The sequence below is a fragment of the Anguilla anguilla genome, chromosome 16 (assembly GCF_013347855.1).
Source record: "Anguilla anguilla isolate fAngAng1 chromosome 16, fAngAng1.pri, whole genome shotgun sequence".
Classification (NCBI taxonomy): Eukaryota; Metazoa; Chordata; class Actinopteri; order Anguilliformes; family Anguillidae; genus Anguilla; species Anguilla anguilla.
Genome location: NC_049216.1, coordinates 18685436 through 18704521, shown reverse-complemented (window position 1 = coordinate 18704521; position 19086 = coordinate 18685436). Strand labels below are relative to the sequence as shown.

The 19086-nt window shown below is 42.9% G+C and overlaps 1 protein-coding gene across 6 annotated transcripts in view; it reads left to right on the top strand.

Moving 5' to 3' along the window:
- Window positions 1–6408: 6408 nt before the first annotated feature.
- The window catches only part of pias1b (protein inhibitor of activated STAT, 1b), a 41976-nt gene continuing 29298 nt past the window's right edge, over window positions 6409–19086 (top strand). Inside the window, exons 1-2 of one of the 6 annotated variants that reach the window (XM_035395312.1) lie at window positions 6457–6479; window positions 6758–6819. In XM_035395312.1, coding sequence (XP_035251203.1) covers window positions 6775–6819 — 45 coding nt within the window. In that variant the 5' untranslated portion in view covers window positions 6457–6479; window positions 6758–6774. Of the gene's footprint in view, window positions 6480–6504; window positions 6820–18942; window positions 19012–19086 lie in introns of those variants that run through there. The other 5 variants (XM_035395313.1, XM_035395307.1, XM_035395311.1 and 2 more) reach the window with 5 other exon arrangements.

Here is a 19086-nt window from a genome sequence, read left to right as displayed (position 1 = left end):
ACTGTCTGAGTCTTACTTTCTGTATACTGTTAACTCTTCTTACAATAGGCCTACACATAGTAACCGATAAGTCAACTGAATATGGTAATGAACGTGCGCACTTAGTCGCGAATTAACGTACTGTCAGTGGCACATATCCATTGAATGATTACGCATATCGTGGCAAATAAAAACGCATTTCTTCACTATACCCACTTTACCTACCCTTAAAATTGCAAGGTTGCTTTGAAGTCCAAAAAGGCCATCAAGAGCATCAAGCATGCTAAAACGGGACAGATGCCCGGACAAAATATAAAGTAGGTCTAGTTAAGCCATTTAGATCATTTGGAATTCGCACTATAAATGTATTTTCTTCTTTCTGATTTTAGGCTAGTACAAATCAGTATATCGTTTAATAAAGTTAAAGTTTTAAGAATACATTTTCAGGCTGAACGTAAAACGGTAGGACTTCCACAAATTTAGACCAATCACTCGTTTGAGATAGAGGAGAAAAAATCTGGTATCAAGCGAAATATCCAGAATGAACAGCAGGTGACGGTCACAATGGAGACGTCTTACCGTGAAGGTAAAACCGACTTCTGCCTACATAATAATCGGCCCTTGATGCTGTAGGTATGATAGCCTATGTCCCGCCGTCCCGTAACTTGGCGGATGGCCCATACCTGTCCATCCTAATAATAATGTAATTATTAGGCTGCGTATTTCTCTAAATGCACATTTACCCAAATCGTGTTACACAACTGTATTTTAGTTGAGGAAAAAACCCCAATATCTATCTTAGTAAGTATACGATATTTAGCATTAGCTCCGTGAACAAGACATATATTTATTTGAGTTGTAGTTTGAGTTGTAGGTATATTACGCACATAGCCAAACACACTTTGCTGAAAGGCTAAAAATCCAGCAGATCACAGTCTGGAGAGTAAAGTAAAGTAAAATAATCTTTCTATAGCCTTGACGTTCCGGTCATTTAGACATGTCAAGTTAAATCGTTTACTATGAATCAGTAAGTAGTAAATTAATGTTAACAGGGTGTTCGTGGGGGGAAATCGGGAGTCATCCAAATCTGTCTGCACAACAACACCAAAATTAAGTCCTCATGTCTGATATAAAATGTAACTTAAATCGTTTTGTAAAATGTGAACTTTTTAAAATAGTACATCTAGCTTAGTGCTTGATCTATTTTAATGTTAGGAAGGCTTATGTGAAAGACGTTTGCTTGCTGACACCGTTGAGTTCAACAGCCCGGTCGGCTCTTCTGAAATTTATAAAGCTTTCCTGAGGTACACACATCATTGCCTGTGAAACCTATATATTCACCGGTTAAAAAGCAGTTGTGTGCCCGTAAACACAGTGGAGTTTGATCATTTTACAGCTGTATAATTGTGTAGTTTCGTGATGTCGAGTTTCGAGAGAAAGTTCATGCTGACTCATTGATTACAAACCAGTTTCATAAGATAATTTTTCCGACCACAGAACACACAGTATTATAGCCTACCTTTTGATCCTATACAACAGCGACATCTTCTGGACACACGTATGAGGCGTATGAGAAGTAGGCTATGCAATGAAAAATAACGTGCCATCATTGGAAAAGTAGGCCGATACCTGATTTAACAAACCGTTATATTTTTTCGTTACATGTTTCTTACGCATCCTTATGCTTATTTCTAACCTACCGTTGGCACATTTAACTAACAAAGAATGTCATATCAATATCAATTTAATCTGGACTTGTTTAAAATAAAGAGCAGGTTCTCAGACTGGCTTCTGGTTTGCCATTAATATCAAGAAGAGGAGAACGTGGAGGAACAGAGTTCAAGATACATCAAAATAAATGAACAAATAAATAAATAAATAAATAAAAAGAAATCACTTACATTGTGGTGCTTACAGTTTTCTAATAGATCATCAGTGCACAGTAATAGACTACTAAGCTTTGTAACGATATACTCTATAATTCCACTGTGGTGATTGTCCCCAAATGAATCCTTCATTGAATGATTTTTAGCGTAGGCATTATGATGTCACGCTGTGGAATGAGAGGGTCACCCGCCCGGCAAACCCAGTGTGAGCCTGACCGCGCCGAATGCCGCAATATATAGGCTACTGCGTGAGTGTTCAACTCTCCACACCGAAATGCGCAGCAGGGACGTATTTACACCCAAAACCGTAGAAGTAATTACAGAACTAAGCCTTAATCAGCAGAGATTCTTCTTTCCTTCTGAGTGTTTAATTGTGACTGAATAGCTCAGAGGCATGCTTCTAACAGGGAGATCGCCATTTATCATGTTCTTGTCATTATGTTATTCAGGCCTTTAACGGGACTATTTCAACATTTACTGTGTTTTTTATTACTCTGTAATTAAGATTGTGCCATCACAGCAAATATCCAACAGCTCCTGAGACACACTCAACCATGGTGTAATCACACTAAAACCCTTTGTCGTTCAGGCTATATCAGCTTTCCAGGACGTTAGGCCTTGTTGGAATGCAGGTGAAACCAATGACTGCTTGGTGAAGCTATTTGCCTCTTTTGACTCTGTGTGAAGTAAAGTTTAAGGGTAATATATGTTTGTATAGTGACCACAACAGACCACTATAAGTCCTTGATTGACCAATCACACTGCTGGCAAAGAGGGCACAGTTCAAAACAGACATCTGGCTGTCCCTCCTGGTATTTGTGTTATTTACAGAATTGTTTTGTATTTCTTTGGTCAGTACTGCCAAAACTGTTTTGGACAGTTTTGGAAACTGCTTGAAGCAGGGACAGTCTAGTAAAAATAAAATAGATTAACAGGTATTAACTGAAATTTAAAATTTTATTTTATTTTATTTTTTTACGAGGCCCCTCTCCACCCTCAGATGTACACAAACATTTGCACACTGCACCATTAGACCTAGATATTTTACAGTAGACAATGTGTTCTGTTGTACGAGTTAGACTATTGGGAAAGTAGGTCAAAGTACACTTCAGAACCATGAACAGCGCTCAGCCCGGATAGTGCTCAGCTGCAGACTAGTGGAAACTTACAGACGGTTATCAAAACAAACTTCACAACTAGCTGCGCAAATAGCTTGCTTAGGCCAGCACAACACAACGCATCAGATCAAGCAGCACTAAACAGAGGCACGGTTGGGCACAGCAGCTCACACTGTAGCGAGCTAGGCCATGTATCGGCCTAAAATGCATCAGTTATTTACAGATTTCCTAATTTATCACTGAGCTAGGAGTTCACCTGCTGGCTAGCTAGGTACAAAGTATTCCAGACCCAAAAGACTGTCCTCTTTGTCCTTATTTGTTTCCCCACCTCTTTCTATGGTTTTCCTTGCTGGTTCAGTGATGTAAATCCGATAACACTGACAAATACTAATATTTGTGATTTCTGCAGTCTCACTCTCAATGATGTCACAGACTACCCAATATCAGTATGCTCTGCTTGGTGACTGGTAAAACTTCAGCCATATTTCCCATATCCTTATTATTTTATAGGCTAATGTTTGCTCCAGGACTGCATTCACACTAGATACTGAATGTACACTAGATATTGGGATGGCAGATATGCCATTCTGTCTGGTTACAGTTAGTGGGGCATATCTCATACCTGTACAGCACCAAGAGTTTGCCACTTCTCAGGGTTTCTGATATGAATAGATACAAATACCACATATTCTCATTGATTATTCTTTTTACTGAACAGATATTCTGGTGTGCTATAAGTGGTTTACATACAGTATGAGCTTTCATTAAGAGACAGTAGTTTAAAACAATGCAGTTATTGTTTGTGAAAACTTTATTACCCACCAATAAGCCTCGTAGCAATAGAGGCAAGAAGGACAGGACTAGAGAACTTAATATGTGTGATATTATCCACCCTAGTTGTGGTGTGCCTGCCTATAGACATAAACAGACAGTAGATCAATGTGTTCCATCAAACATGTTTCATATATCTATCAATTGTCCAACTACCCACAAACTCCACCACCCATAACAGAAAAATATTCATATGAAACTGTGCTGGGTCAGTTAACATCTTGCTATTTAGAAACACATCACAACAGAGCAAAACAGAAGCTCACATATTCCTGAAGTGTTTTAGGAGAAATACAATAGTGACCCATGTACCCTATCGACTGAGAAAAAAATGATAGGCCAATAAAGTCATTCAGGCTAGACTCAATCGTGGTTTGGTCTTGCTCCAGATTTATTGAAACACAAAAAGGCTACACACAATATAACATTATGACAACAAGAAAGCTGTGAGCCACATTTCTGAATTCTGCTGTTTTCCATTCTGAAGGTTTTGGTTTGATCAGCCACACTTGCTGTTGTCTTTCCTATGCTCAGTTTACTGAGCCGTCGTCCTGTGTGCTTGTGTCACTCAACACCATAAGGCTACTTCAGCGCATGCTTGGCAAATGCTCTAGTATATAAAGGATATAAAAGTACCCTAGGCTATTCAGTTAATACAGATCGGCCACTATCTTGAGACTTGACAGCACTAAATTGGTTATAGCAGTCTAGACTGTTCTCAGCAGTGACAGGAATCACAGTGTTTAGGCCAGATAGGCTACTGCCATTTTATGGATTTGGGGAAAATGGTGTTCCTCTATTTATTTTTTTACCAGTAAAGATTTGGTAAGATGGGGAAAGTGCAGTCACACATCTCAGATGGCTAACTAACAGGGACAAATTTTCAACAACGCATCATTAACACAAAAAACAGTCGCCTAGTTTGGCAGGTAATTAAGTGACAGTTTTGAGAGTCTACCTGATGGTTGTGATACCTAATGTTAGCAAAAATATATTTATAGACTACCTTCTACCCAGTTACCTGATACACCTAACCCCGTTTCGGTGTTCTATTGGACATTTTACCTTTCAGGACGTTCCAACGTTTCTGACGACAACATTTAGAGATATGTGAATGCGCAAGGTCTAAACTGGTCCTCAATGTGACCCGGCTTATTTTATTGATTTGTTCATGTTGTAAACCACTTTGTTTTGAAAAAAAGAACTATGGCCGAATCCAAGGTTTTAGAACACAGAATTTGAGGGCATAAAAGCCGTGTACGGTGCTGGATTTCCCTCAGCAGCTCTATCTATGATTTAATTAATCATGACCATTCCCTGATCTATTTCTAAAAAAAAAAGTTACCTACTGCAGCTTTAATGTCAACACATAAAAATAAAAGGGGAAATAGCTATGGCAAGGTTAGTACACACTATGGGCTCCTTAAGAAGATCCACTGTCTCACAGCATCTGGATTTTCCACCGGTTGAAGTAAATAAATGACCACCAACATTTTTTATTTGGATGGCAAACATGTGTAATGTGGATAATCGCTTTAAGTAAAACAAAACAATGTAAGTATTACTTTGAGGTCATTTTGACCATGTTGCAAAAATGCAACATTGGAACTCGGTAACACAGCCATGTGTGTATTAGCAGGCAATAGGCTCACTATTACAGTTTACAAGAATAATGCTCATGTTCCACAGAATAGCCAACTGGTTTATCAAAATTAGAACCATTTCTTGGTGCCATTGTAAGAGTGTCAGAAAACATTGGGGAGACCAGGGTTTCAGTCTTGGCCGTATTTATCCTGCATTATTTGCAAGTGAAAAGTTAAGGTCTCAACTATAAATAAATCTATTTTAAGATCTAATATTTATATCTAACAGAGTTCTGTGGTACTTGTGAACTTTTCTTTTCTAACTTTTGATACCACAAAACTGAAACTTTTTCAGATGTTTTAACATGATACATAACTGCAGTTCCAAGAAAACAAACATTTTTCTTAAAAATGTTACAACGAAAACCCAATATGGGATGACACTTGCAGACCTTTGTTTTTGTGCATATCCCAGGTGTATGAGATGATGAATGTTGACTGTTAATTTTACGTGCACTCCTGTCCATGTGATTAGCATAAGGAAATGGCCATGTACAAATACAGATAAGAAAAAAAAGATGAATGCCAAAATGTTCTTGTAAATGTTCTTACACACAGTTTACAATCAAATGTGATCATATGCATGCTTCTTGAATGAGTCCCAATGAGAGTTGCCTGTTTTAATGCTATCATAAATGTAACAAGGCTGCACATCACAAACAGAACAAAAGTCAGAGTCAAGAATGTGAACAGAGCCAAAGTGAAAAATATTGGTTGGCAGTTCATTTTTGTGTTGTATTTTTTTCCTTTACAATAATTGACTATTTATGGAACAAACCAAATTTTTGTCCATAGTATCATAGCTATGTGCAAAGTTAGAATATTTTCCTGTAACATTAAACAAATTAAACTTCTAAGTAGGCTTAGAGAGCACGGACAGACTATCATGCGCCCGAGGAAAAAGCGCTAAAATTTAAAACTGTGCGCGTGGACGTCTGCGTGCTACACGTCCGTCCCACGTGCCGGGGGTTGATCACGCCTGCGCCAAGAGTAACAAGATGGCGGAGAGTGCGGAACTGAAGGTAAAGCGCAGCTCTAAATCACAATTGATATTATCGGCTATTAATCGCTATTATACTAACTAAAATATACGCCGTTACAAATAAAACACAGGAGAACTTGTTTTGATGCGGATCCATCATTTTTTGTTTGACCGAACTCGAAGTTCAGCTGTAGCTTCGGTGCTGTGGACATGTTATTGTTGATGTTGAGACACGTCTGTTGTCGCTAGTTAGCAGGATAGCTTGCTAGAAACATTACGAAAACCTCATCCCTCAAGTAATGAATATTAACGTTTCAGCTGGCTAGTTCGTGAGAATGAATGATAGTCTACATGTGAAGTATTACACTGATCGAGTGCAGGTGAGTAAAATATGGTTAACAATGAATCAATGCTAGACATAGCAGCGGGCGGTGTTGTCGTTCTGACAAGGTAGGTAACCGTTAGCTTCATAGCAAGCTAGCTAGCACAGTAGTGTGATGATGGATCTGTGAGTTGCGCGAGTCCAGTCTCTTGACCCGTAACTACCGTCTTTTTTTCACTGGCTTTTGATTGACGGGGTGGAAGAAGGTAATGCGTTTGCTATTTTGCCACCGACGTGCCTTTTCCAAACGGTAAATATTGCTGTGATCTCCTGCTAGCTCGATAGTTACAGTGGTTTCGCTGTGGCGTTTTCCTCTTCTAGACAGCGGTAGAAAAACATTCGTTATAGAATTTCAGTATATGTGTCTAGACACAGCTCAAGATCTGGAAAAAAAGTCATGTTCTTGCTGAAGTTTTATTGTATGCTCAGTTACCATATCTCTGCCTAACGCTATGTTTTGTTATCTAGCTAGCTAATTCCCTTGATGTAATTTAATTTCATGTAAATAAGTAGCTCGCTGCATTTTATCACAGCCAATCTTAAATTGAGCCAATGTAGCTAACTATAAGTCTATCTTGTCCTTCCTTCTGTGTATATATTATTATTATTACAGACTATTGGTACTTTAAGTATGGGGTGGACCTCTATAACCCCGAACTTAGGATGATGTTCTTACTACCTCAGAGATGAATGTGAAACTCGCTCGCTAATTGAACATGACAATTTGTGTATTTAATTGGTGCTCCTAGGAACGCTGCATCTGTTCAGGTCAGATTATTAATGAGTGATTTGAAATAAGGCCATGGGAACATATTCTCTAAGTCAGCAAAGTCGACTGGGTGTGAGGTCAGAGCAGTGGAAACCGTAGAAGGGGGAGATCTAATGTTTCTCATTATTCATCTAGAGCAGGCAACAGAGCCAAGGTGTTTCATATTGAACCATTCCCTGTTTGTGTGTGTTTCTGTTTCTGTGCACACATGTCCTTTAGTAGACCTGCCAAATTCCACATTTCTATCATTTCTGTTTGTGCCTGAATTAGGCTATTTTACAGTCTAAATCGTGTCCAAAGAAACTAGTTGTTTGTTTACACACTATGATGGTATTACCTAATTTGCAAGTGGGTGTCCTGCCATATCCAGTTGTAAAACGCTCATGAAAAAAAAATTTTTTTAGATTGTCTCATTCATGAAGCTGTACTGAATGAATTATTCTCTGCCCTGATGAATATATCAAAATATTAGTGATTAAGTAAAGGCTAACACTTGTGTTCCCTTTGCTGTTTGTCATAGCAGTGCAGGGCAGGGGTGAATTTAAGCATAGGATACTTGTAGTAGGGTCTTTCAAGATGCTATTGCCAGTATCCATCTAGTCACTTAGCTTGATAACTGCCTTTAAAATCATGGACACAGACCAGTGTATGTTGACAAGACCTCAAAGCTCTCTGTGGCAGCCCTATTGTAGAGAGAGAGGTGCAGTGTGCAACATTATTGAGTGATGGTGCGCCTGCTGTACTCATACAATCAGCCAGGGGGAATTAATGTGTTTTGGAGGAGAGAGTCCATGCGGTGGGACCCTACTGAAGAAGGGAATATCGTAACTCCAAACAAACAAGCAGACTCTCCAACACTCTGGCCCCATGTGAGGTTCTAAAGGTCACTTTGCATTATATGCCTAGAGCACCTTCTTGTAAAAACAAACAGCAATAACTGGCATGGTTGATTAAATCACAACTTTATGAGGGGAGTGCAGTGGCATTTATAAGTGCTGCTTAATTGTTTTCCTGTTGTCATATGTTCCCCGCTACGGCTGTTTGTGTTTTGACAAAGCTTTGCAGAAGCACCGGACTGTGATGGAGGAGTCCGGTTTGGAAGGGTTTTTATTGCTTTCTGACTCTGGACCTGCCAGCGGAATACAGAGCAGTATTGTGTCCGTGCTCCAGGGGCATGACGCCTCCTGCTTTACTCCTGTACGTTCTGGGCTCACCCTGTAGGCTTCACACTGTCTGGCTGTGTTCCATGTGTTTGTGGGTGAGCCAGCTGGGCTTTGGCATGTGTGGTGGACGGACCATGTCAATTTTTTGTCCATGTCTGTTGTACTACATGTTTGAGTGCGGTTTGGAGCTTTGTGTGGATGGTTGTGGATGGCGAGAGTGTGCATGAGCTGGGCAATTGAGATGGACACTGCCAGCTAGCTTGTTAAGGCTGTATTGCTCTTTTGTTTTGGGCTTTTCTGTAGGTGTTATCTGTGACTGGGTACTTTCTCATTTGTGTTCTGTTTCTGGCACTCACGCAGTGGTCTTACCCTCCTGTCTCAAGGTCCTCTCTGCTGGTGTTATTCCTTTGTGCCTGAATGTTTTGATTGACTCCTTCAGTGTTGTTCTTACGCCCAGACTTGCTGCCATGGGAATGGGTTGATTGTTTGGGGCACAAAATCTCACGCTGTTTTGACTTCTGACGTTTTCTCTGCGCTGTTGCTTTTTATCAAATATTAGCCTTCGCAGCTTTGTTGATTGTTATAGATCAAACTGGTATCCAGTCTTTTTTTTGTTAATAAATGGCTCTCCGTGGTACAGCCAGTTCTGTCCTGTGATATTCCTCCTGTGGGGGCGGGCAGTCTTAGCAGCCGCTCCATGTTCCGCGGAGTGGGCGGTGAGTGGGCAGCTACCAATGAGCTCGCTCGGAACTGGAAGCCCCCGCTGGCTCTATTCTGGGACTGCTCCTCGCTGTCCGTCTGAGACGAGGGGCCCATCTTCCGCACATTTGTCTGCTTTCCAGGAGTCCATCAGTTTGTTATTGATTGGGAGAGAGCTAGCGGTATTTTTACACGTTCCAGAATGGTCCAAGGTACCTGTGGCCATTTCTTGGAAGGAAGTGCAGTTAAGCGGAGCCTTTACTGCTTGTTTCCTATGTGAGCAGGCTGATCCCGTGTTGGAGTAGCGTACTTACATCTGTACACATGGCTGATTCCAAGTAAATTAACTTGACCCTGGCATGACCCCTCAAGATTTTCATAAATGTTGGCAAAGACATTAGTCTTTCTGAGGTAAATGCAGGTTGATTTTCCCCTGTGTATTTTAAAGGATTTTGGAGATTTGGTTTGTTGAAGTTAGCTAATGCCACTTGAATGCACAGCCAGATTTTTAAAAAGACACTCTTGGTAGGCCTAATTCACATGATACACTGTCTTTTCATATTAACTGTACAGCTTGTCTTTGCATGCCCTTGTCTACTTGTGGGCTTTGTTGAAATATGTGCATTGAGGCTTTTTTTTTTTTCGTGTTTAAAGTCAATATTATTATTTGAAAATGTATTGTGTATTGTTCAGCTCTTCGTTTCCGACGGGTGACCAATAAAAGGTATTTTATTTTTGATAGGATCCATTCTTCGGCCTCAGGAACCGCCTTACTTTGAGAGAGATATCGGTCTTCCTCATTTAATTGGAAGGGCTTCCATCATCAGGGCCTGGTATTTATAAAGGTTTTTTTTGAGGAGATTTTTTCATTTGGATTGGGTAGCCAATATATGGAGATGTGACATCCATGTGTCTGCTTAATATGACTTTTCATGATGTATGTATGTGGAGCCCTGATTCTGTTTCATATAAAAACTATAGGTACATCAGCATTCGTGCTCTAAGTCACATCATTACGTTTACGATTTTCAAAAACTTAAGAAGTTCTTGTCATCTCTCAGTCAAGTAATTTCCATCTCAGTGTGATGTTCCGTTTAAGTTTTATCCTGAGACTTTACACAGCTATTTCAGTGTTTCCCTTACCTAAGGTTCCCGTAGTTCAGTACAAAGTTGTTACCTATAATGTTACAGTGAGATGTGTGTGAAATGTCTTATGGGAGTTGTATTACAATGGCAAAATTAGAAGACCAGTTTTGTCAAACATAATAGAATATCAAAGCGATATGTTTCATAACTTACCAAAAAATCAAGAATATATTGGTTGCATTGCTACCGCAATAAATACATTGAACATACAGATTTAACCCATTGCAGTGAATTATTCATTTTAAGGTAGAGATGGATTTGAAATAAAATAATGGCATAATCCTGATTTGACTAGGTGGGTAGATATGAAAATTTGAAATGCAATAAAACTGGTAATGTGCTTGAAGTGAGCATACTAATTTTTTTGTTTTAAAGGGTATTTTTTATTTAAAATATATTTTTAATTATAGTGAATATTATTTATTGTAGCACTGCACATTTAGCCTACTTTTTTAAACAATGACTGCAATATAAAGAGCTTTTTAGCAAAACTATTGAACAAGTATAGAGGGAGATTCATTGTTTTTTAATGTCCTGCCCAGAAGGTGTTTTAGTTGATTTTTTAAATAACCTGTCTGGATCAGAATCATCATATCTTAATGTCTTTTTGAAAAGATACTGATTTAAGTTTTTTTGGATGGTCCAGATGAAAGGTTTCGGAAAAAGCAGCCCAGAGCCGTAATTATATTGTATATGAATGCGTAGTAAACTGAACCAGAAATACTGACATTTCTTCATATTGAACTTAATACTTTAAATGGCCCAACGCCTTTTAAAGTATTTAATGTGCTCATAGCTTGTTTTATAGGAATAGCTGTAATGTTCTGACATACAACCCACCCAGAGCACCTGTTGTTTATAAGATGACCTGGAGCTTTCCTTCGCTTAATAGTTCACTTAAGCCACATTGACATGTTTGATGACTAAGAATTAAAACACATACAACAGTATTGTACCTTTGAGCCTGTTTCTCTTTGGTACACCTAGCACCATTGAGTTGTGATACAGTACAGGTAGAATGTCACCAGAGGATGTATGTCTTTCACAGATATGAGTTCATCATTGATTTGTTGTCTTGTATAGAAGGGTGTGTGTTGTCATGCTAGTAGACAACGTTTTGTTCTTTTGCTGTTTTGTCTGATTGATACTCTTGCTTCTTCAGTGTTAAAGTTCAAACAGCAGAACTGGGCTTCTCTTCAGACCAGACTGTTTAAAAAGGTGTCAGTTTCACCATTTCTCAAACCACAACTTCCGGTGGAAATTCCTCAGAACTGCAACCTGTTTTCATAACTGAAAGAGAGTACTTGGCTGATCTCTGCTGTGTTCCACATCAATTTAAAACAAAATGGCTCACTTTGAGTAATTTCTCCTATTCTGCTCTAATATAATCTATTCCCTCTGCAGCCGATCCTAGAGGATTGTTGAGCAGCTGCACTGACAGTAACGGTCTTGACAGTGGGGAAGTTTGGAGTGTACTGTGCTTGGGTTAAACTTTAAATAACATGTACTTTTGAATGAGGAAATGAGAACATTTGTTAATCTTATGCAACTTAGCGACCCCACTTCCTCAAAAATGGGCCTGCTACTCGACTGCGTTGCATCTTTCCAGAGCACCATCATACAGCCTGTAATGTGCAGAGGACCATCGGGCAGTGTGATTATGATGTGAGATGCACACGTCTGTGAGCTTTTAAAATAAGAGTTTGCCATCTGTTGTTGAAGGAATTCACAATATCCTTATCAAATCAGATGCTTTTAAAAAAAACTCTTATTGAAAAAAGTGGGGGCTCATAAATGGTGTGGTTCCCTTCTGACTCGGCTGTTAGCAGTGGAATGAAACCCTGCTGTTGTGTTGTGCCCAGGTCCCTTTCACTGCGGCAGATGCGGCCCAGATGATCCTAGGCCCAGACACGGCACCTCTTTAGACAGTGCCGTCCGAGTGCTTAAGCTCCAGGACTCCACAGCCCTCGCCGGTTGGCAGACTCTGGGGTTTGAGTAGCAAGGTCGCCTTTATTTCTGCTTCTGTCCTCTAGGTGCAAAATAAGGTGCAAGAAAATAGTTTGCTTGCACACTGGCTAAAAGCGCTTTGTTCTGGGGCTCTAAAATTTTTGCTCAGAATTGTACCGCATTCTAGCTTTATTAGCTCTGATTAATGAATTGAGCTTTTTGTAGGCAGTTAGATTATTTAGTTGAAAGAAGGGTGCAGATAAAATCTTATCTTATCTACACTTACATGGCACATTTTGCAAAGAATTTATATATAACGACCCAGACCCCCACAAAGCAAACACAAGCTGGCAGTGGAAGGAAGATCTCCATTGGTGCCATATAGGACATAACCTTGGGAGGAAGCAGACTCATTAGGAAGAGCCCATCCTCTGGCCAGCTCAGGGTATGGGGTCACAGGAGGGTTGAAAGGTGCGCTTTTAAGCTCTACTTACATAGACAGACTGCGTCCTTTCCCTTACATGTTTGGATTACATTCCATGTTAGAGGAGCTTTAGGAGATGGTGTAGAGCGAAACTCATACTTTAACTGCAGGCCGCCACCATCCCACAGCCAATGTTAAATGTCAGGAAGTGTAGCTCCACACTGTTTGAGTACGTACATTGCTGCACCTTCATTCTAAATCATTGAATGTCATAAATCATCCACAGTATATCAGCAAAAAACTAAATTCTTAAAAAAACATTTTTCCAGACACATAGCATAGTGCTTTTCTGCAGAATTGGAACAACAAGGCAGAAAGCAGGGGTGCTGCAAACAGAAACACAGTCTTCAGCAGCTGCATCTTCTCCTTTTATGGACTTACTGGAGGGTTGCAAATATAACCTGGCCATCTACTACGAAGAGCACCGACTGCTTCTCGGCCAGATCACACTGGCTAAAAAATGTGCCTTCAGATCTTCCTCCCCTGGGGCGGTGTGCCAATCAGACGTCCCCGGGGTTCACGTCGGTGCCGTACTCTGCAGGCAGGGCGAGCATAAATGGGTGCGTGAGCGATTACTGCGGGCCTCTGTGAAAGAGCCCCAGATGAGATTTTTGGATCTGATGCAGGCGCAGGCCACCCATCATGCTCTAAGTGACTCTTCTCATCTTCAACCACACGCTTTCGCTGCCGGTGTGGAGGAGGGGGATGGGAGCTGTAGTACTGTGGTACTGTAATCATCACCCTATAAACTGAAGCAGTTACTAAGATGCTTCACCTTGACAACAGGATTTCTTTCCAGACTTATGCGAGGCCCTAGGAAATCAGACCTACTCATTGCTTTTTCTCTGTTTCACTGTGTCCCATTTCAGAATGAGTTTAGTGGTGTTTAACATGCATGTAGATACACACTGAAACAATATGGATTATTACATTGTAGTTTTTGTATTTATAGGATGCTAGAGAGAAGGCACAGAAGCATTTTCAAAGGTAGTGATGGTTGAGATCAGCTCTTAAGTGCCATGTATTGGTTCCTACCACGGCAGTCCTGTGGCTCTCAGCCCCGCCCCATGGTCTCCAAAAGCATGCCATTAAACCAGCGTTGGGCTGATCCTGCATCCACGAGCAAGTTTGCACAAGCTTTTCAGGAGGATATCCCGGTCCTCTTTGCTCTTCAGTGTCATTTCACTCAGAGTGGAAATGACTGTGCAAAAACAATTGTAACAAAAAAATAAAATAAATACAGGAAATGTAATTCATTCACGTCATGGAAATTGTAACTCAAAGAGAGGGATTATCATGTAGCTTAACTGCGCAATTAAGAGGGAGATGGCTAACGTGATTGGAATGACCTTACTGTAAAAAGGTCAAACAGATCTTAAAAGGTTTCGGCCAGATGCCAGGCTCGCAGCGGGAGGGTGGGCTAATGCACATTGCGGTTTCTGCAGCACGTTCTCACCACACCCTCCTTTTTTTGTCTCCGTTTCTTTTAAAAAATTTAAACAGGAGAGCCTTGCTTGTGCAGGGATATGCAATTATATTTCCTTAGAAGGAGGAGAGGAGGAGGGGAGGCGGCTCCGCTCAGCAGATTGCTTCCAGCCGGGCAGCGCAAAGCTACCTATCTGTTCATTATAGCAGTCCCCTTTAAAGCAAGTTAACCCTCGCTGCACCAGCTCTGGTTAGAGGCCAGAGCAGTCGTAAATAAATCGCGTTTGAGTTGGAGCATTTCCTGTTTGGTGAGTGCACCAGGCTGTCTGTGCAAGTTAGCATTGAGCTAGTCTGGAGCTCCTGGGTTATGAGAGGTTCCCATTCCCCTACTGCAGTGCGGTGTGCTACTGCTGCTGTACGTGAAACCTCCCAGTGCACAGAGCCAGTTTGCCATCCCCAGGTCAGCTTCTTCCTTTGGGAATCCCTTTCTTAGTCCTTAAGGAAAATAACAGCCGTGTGTTGGTTTGGCCTGTTATTTTTGGCTGTGAAAGGGAGCCGTTTGATTGGCGTGCTCACTGAGAGGTGATTGACAGTGAGGCGTGCGACCACGGGCAGGTACATGCGGTGGAAATAGCGCCACATGCCTTGGATGGCAAAAATGCTTCTTCACCCTCGTACAGGAATTCATCAAGTGTCCCGGATTATGAATCAGTCAGACCTGCAGTACTGAGCTTTCCTAAATATGTTTCCATGTCCCAGTCACTTCAGGGGTTTCTGCAGTGCAGGATATACTATACCCCCCCCCCCAGCCTGCACAGTGTGAGAGAAATTTCAGTGCAATATTATACACCTAAATCATCAAGCTTATGACATCTGTTTTTACTTCACTAAATAGAATCTCTGCAGTTAGCAAACCCTGTGCCTCTAAATTTACAGGTTGAAAGTCTCAAAGGGTTGCTGTTAACCAGAAGAAGAAATGGCCTTTCTCCACCCAGGACAAAATAATACAACAAAATGAAATCATGTGTCAGAAGTTTCAATCGTTCCGTTTTGGAATTATAAATGGCCTTTACGCGGTTGTGTTCCTGGTCGTCCTGCTTTGAAACGGTGTTTCAGAATTGGATCGGAGCTGGGGAGGTTGTGTGGCTGTAGCCTGAGCTAACCCTCCCATCGGGCCCCATTCCCTCTGACTGAGCCGGCTGCTCTGCTCTCTGGGTCACTGTGGGCTGCTCCTGCTCTCATTGTCCCTGAAAAGCCTCTTAATTGGGAAAATATGAGCAGGCAGACACAAAGGGGGGGCATCTGTTTGAGGAATGATTTAGTCCTGTTTGTGACAGTCTATTTTTGAAAGGAATCATTTCTAAATTTCAAGGCCGATTCTAAAGAGCATGTACGAATGTGCTCTGTGTGCACTCTCTCTCTCTCCATTTCTCTCTCTCTCTCTCCATTTCTCTCTCTCTCTCTCTCCATTTCCCTCTCTCATGAATTTTAATATTTTTTCCATGGCTGCAAAATCTTAATTAGTGTAAGTGTGCTTAGTAATGTAATCATTTTGGAGAGTGGTTGTGAATGTGCAGTCAGTTAATACTCTGGATAATATATTTGAAAATGATACTGCTTGTTTTTGCACTTTTAGGTCTATCCTGTTTTTCCTTTCATTTTTACCACAGTTCACAAGTAAATGAGTCATCTGTGACATTCTGTCCTGTGAGCATTACTGTGAAAAAATGCAGAGCAAATGCAGGGTGGATGGGAGTCTCTGCACAGTGCTGCAGAAACAGTGCAGTGAAGGCACGTCGTGCTTTATGAGCGTTAACGGGGTTAACTGTGGAACGGCCGACACACTTGAGCTGGAGATGAGCTGCTGTGTGCTCACAGTGACGGTCACGCTCACTGCAGGTTTCTGTTAAAATGCTGTGACCTAATGGTGATCAGGAGTACGCTTGCCCTGCGGTTACCTGTTTACTTATCAAACGGTCAGTCAAAAAAAAAACAACAACACCACAAAGACTTCTCTTAACGTTCCTGGCCTTGTTGCTCGGCACAGTGAGCGTGTTCAGAGTCTGTCGGTGCGTTTCTGATAGAGGAACCGCGCTCCGTCGGGACAGGGGAATTCCGGAGTGTTCCCCCGCTCGCCGTGCGGGCAGGTGCAGGTCTGCTGACGGACAGGGCTGATTTCCTGTGCTCTCACACACGTCCAGGTGAGCGGCGGTTTCCACCACGCCCGGCGAGAGAGGGCCTTCATTAGAGGCTCTGCAGATCACAGGGCTGTGCGCTCGTGCTCCTGTCCGTCCGTCTTGCCTGTGTAACCATGGGGATGATGATTAGAGACAGACAGTGGGCTCCTGCAGTGGCTTTTCTCCGTCGCTTGACTAGGGGAAGTTTGCTGAGGAAAACCACTGGTTGTTTTCCACGAGTATTCTGTCAGTAGGGAATGTGTTGGCTCTAAATGTTTCACAGCCCGTTAGGACCCACCGTTGCTGTCTGCGTATTGACCTGGTCCTTTCATTGTTTTGCTATAAACACGTAGCCAGGGTGTGCCCGCATGGCCTCCAGGCTCCACTGCCGTCAGACAGGCCTTGGCGTTTGAACGCGGGATCATCTCGCTTCAAACCTGGGCTTTCGGTCAGCTCCACAAGTTTGGAGCAGAAGATTTGTGTCCCGATGCCCGTTTCCTCCACTCCCCCCCTGAGACAATCGCATCCTGGCCATGCTGCGGGAGGCCGGTTTTAATCCATGTGCTGTTATTAATACTAATCCAGCTGACGGGGGTAATGCCTGGCAAGCCAAAGGTAAAAATATCTGCCCTTAAATCCAGACCCATATCACGGAGATGTAGAGGAACTGCTTTGGGATGCGTCTAGACTGTCCAGTGCCTGCCTAACCAGTGACTAAACTTGGTTGGACAAGGACGCACTTTCCGACCGTCTCCGCCCCCCGTCAGGCACCACAGCCATTTATGCACTGCGGTGCTGCCGTGGCCAGGATTGGGTGGGCGGAGCCGTACGGCAGTGACCTCAGCATGGCCCTCCCTCTCAGTGCCTGGTGCTGTGAGGGCCCCTGCAGTTGGACTGCATGTGTTATATAGACTCCTGTGTGAGCGAAGCCCCCAGCTTCCGTCGAACTGCTCGCTGCTCTGCGGTGGCTCCCTGGTGCACTTTTGTAGACTCAGGCCTTTTTGCCGACATCCTAAAGAGCAAGATGATCTGGGTGTTCCCTCTAAGATATGCGGCCGGGCTGCTGAGGAGCGGTATGGGGAAGATCGAGTGTTGCTTTTGTCCTCTTGCCTCCTGAACCTGAGCGAGAACGGGCAGCAGTCCAGGCCTCTCCAGGCCTTCTCCCAGCTCCTGATCTGGGGATTTCAGCCCGTAACCACTCAGGTTTTTTCTCTCCCTGTTCACTCCCACACACAAACCGCTTTGAGCTGAATTCACCCCCCCCCCAACACAAATAGCTGTAAGCACAGTTTACCCAACACACAAGAATTACAGCGTCTGAGAAGAGCACCCCCCCCTCCCTCCCCGCCAAAAACAACAAACAAAAAAAAAAAACAGCTGCCTGAACTAGCCTGCAGCTTTCAGGTCTGAGATTTCAATAGGTGATAAACGTTACAAGTGTGGAGGAAGTGACCTGTTTGGAGGAAATCGTCTAGGCCAAGCGGGGCCCGGGCGTGAAGGGGCACGCCACAACCGGGGCTGCACCGTGTCAGTACCACTGACCATTCACCACCAGCGCCAGATGAACCCTGCTCATCCCTGAGCCCGGCCCGTCAGTACAGCCGCGCGTGCAGCTTTCTCCTGGAGAAAGTGCTCTCTCTGGAGCAGCGCTCGGCTGTTCCCTTCTCCACTCCCCTCCCGGAGCTCGATTAGCACAGGAGCCTGTGACATCACGCAGCAGCCAGCACAGTGAAATGAGGTATTTGACTGTTGGTTCAGAGCCAGTGCGTTGGGGGAGGGGAGCGCAGGGCCGCTGCAGGGAGCGAAGCGCTGCTCTCTCCTGCAGGGAGCCGCGGCCGCGTGTAATAAACAGGCTCGCGGCTTCCTCCCCGGCCCCCGCCACAGGGAGCGCTTCTCGTGACGCTATTTCAACCGGTGTGTTCCACGCGGCGCGGCGGATTAGCCGCACGCTAAATAGCAGCCCCTTTCCTTTGTCTCCGGTGGCACGGTCTGAGAGACTGGAGCGCTGGCCTCAGACAGGGCTGCGCTTTCTCCTCTGTAAACACGTCAGTCCCGCCCATGTCACAACCCCTTCATTTATCGAGTCCACGGCGGGGACTTTTATTGTTGTGAGAAGAAAACCCAGTGTGCTTAAAATGGCCCTCGAAGAAGTGGTGGTGAGATTTTCGGAGAAATTTGGAGCAACTCTCCCCCCCCCCCCACCCCGAATAAAAATGTGCCATATCATTGCTAGCGAGTGAAGCCCAGAGTTCCTTTTCTCTTTGTTCTGCGCTGGTATTGCCTGTTTATTTCATGCGTAGTTAATGAGTAACCAGTGAGTCGGTAGAGACTTAGCTGGACTTATTCGATTCACTGAAGAATGCTTCAGCGAGAAACTAAGGTAAGAGCACAGAACGCTTTTCTCCCCATTTGTAAAATACTACGGCACCCTTTCATGTGATTGTTCTGAATTTAA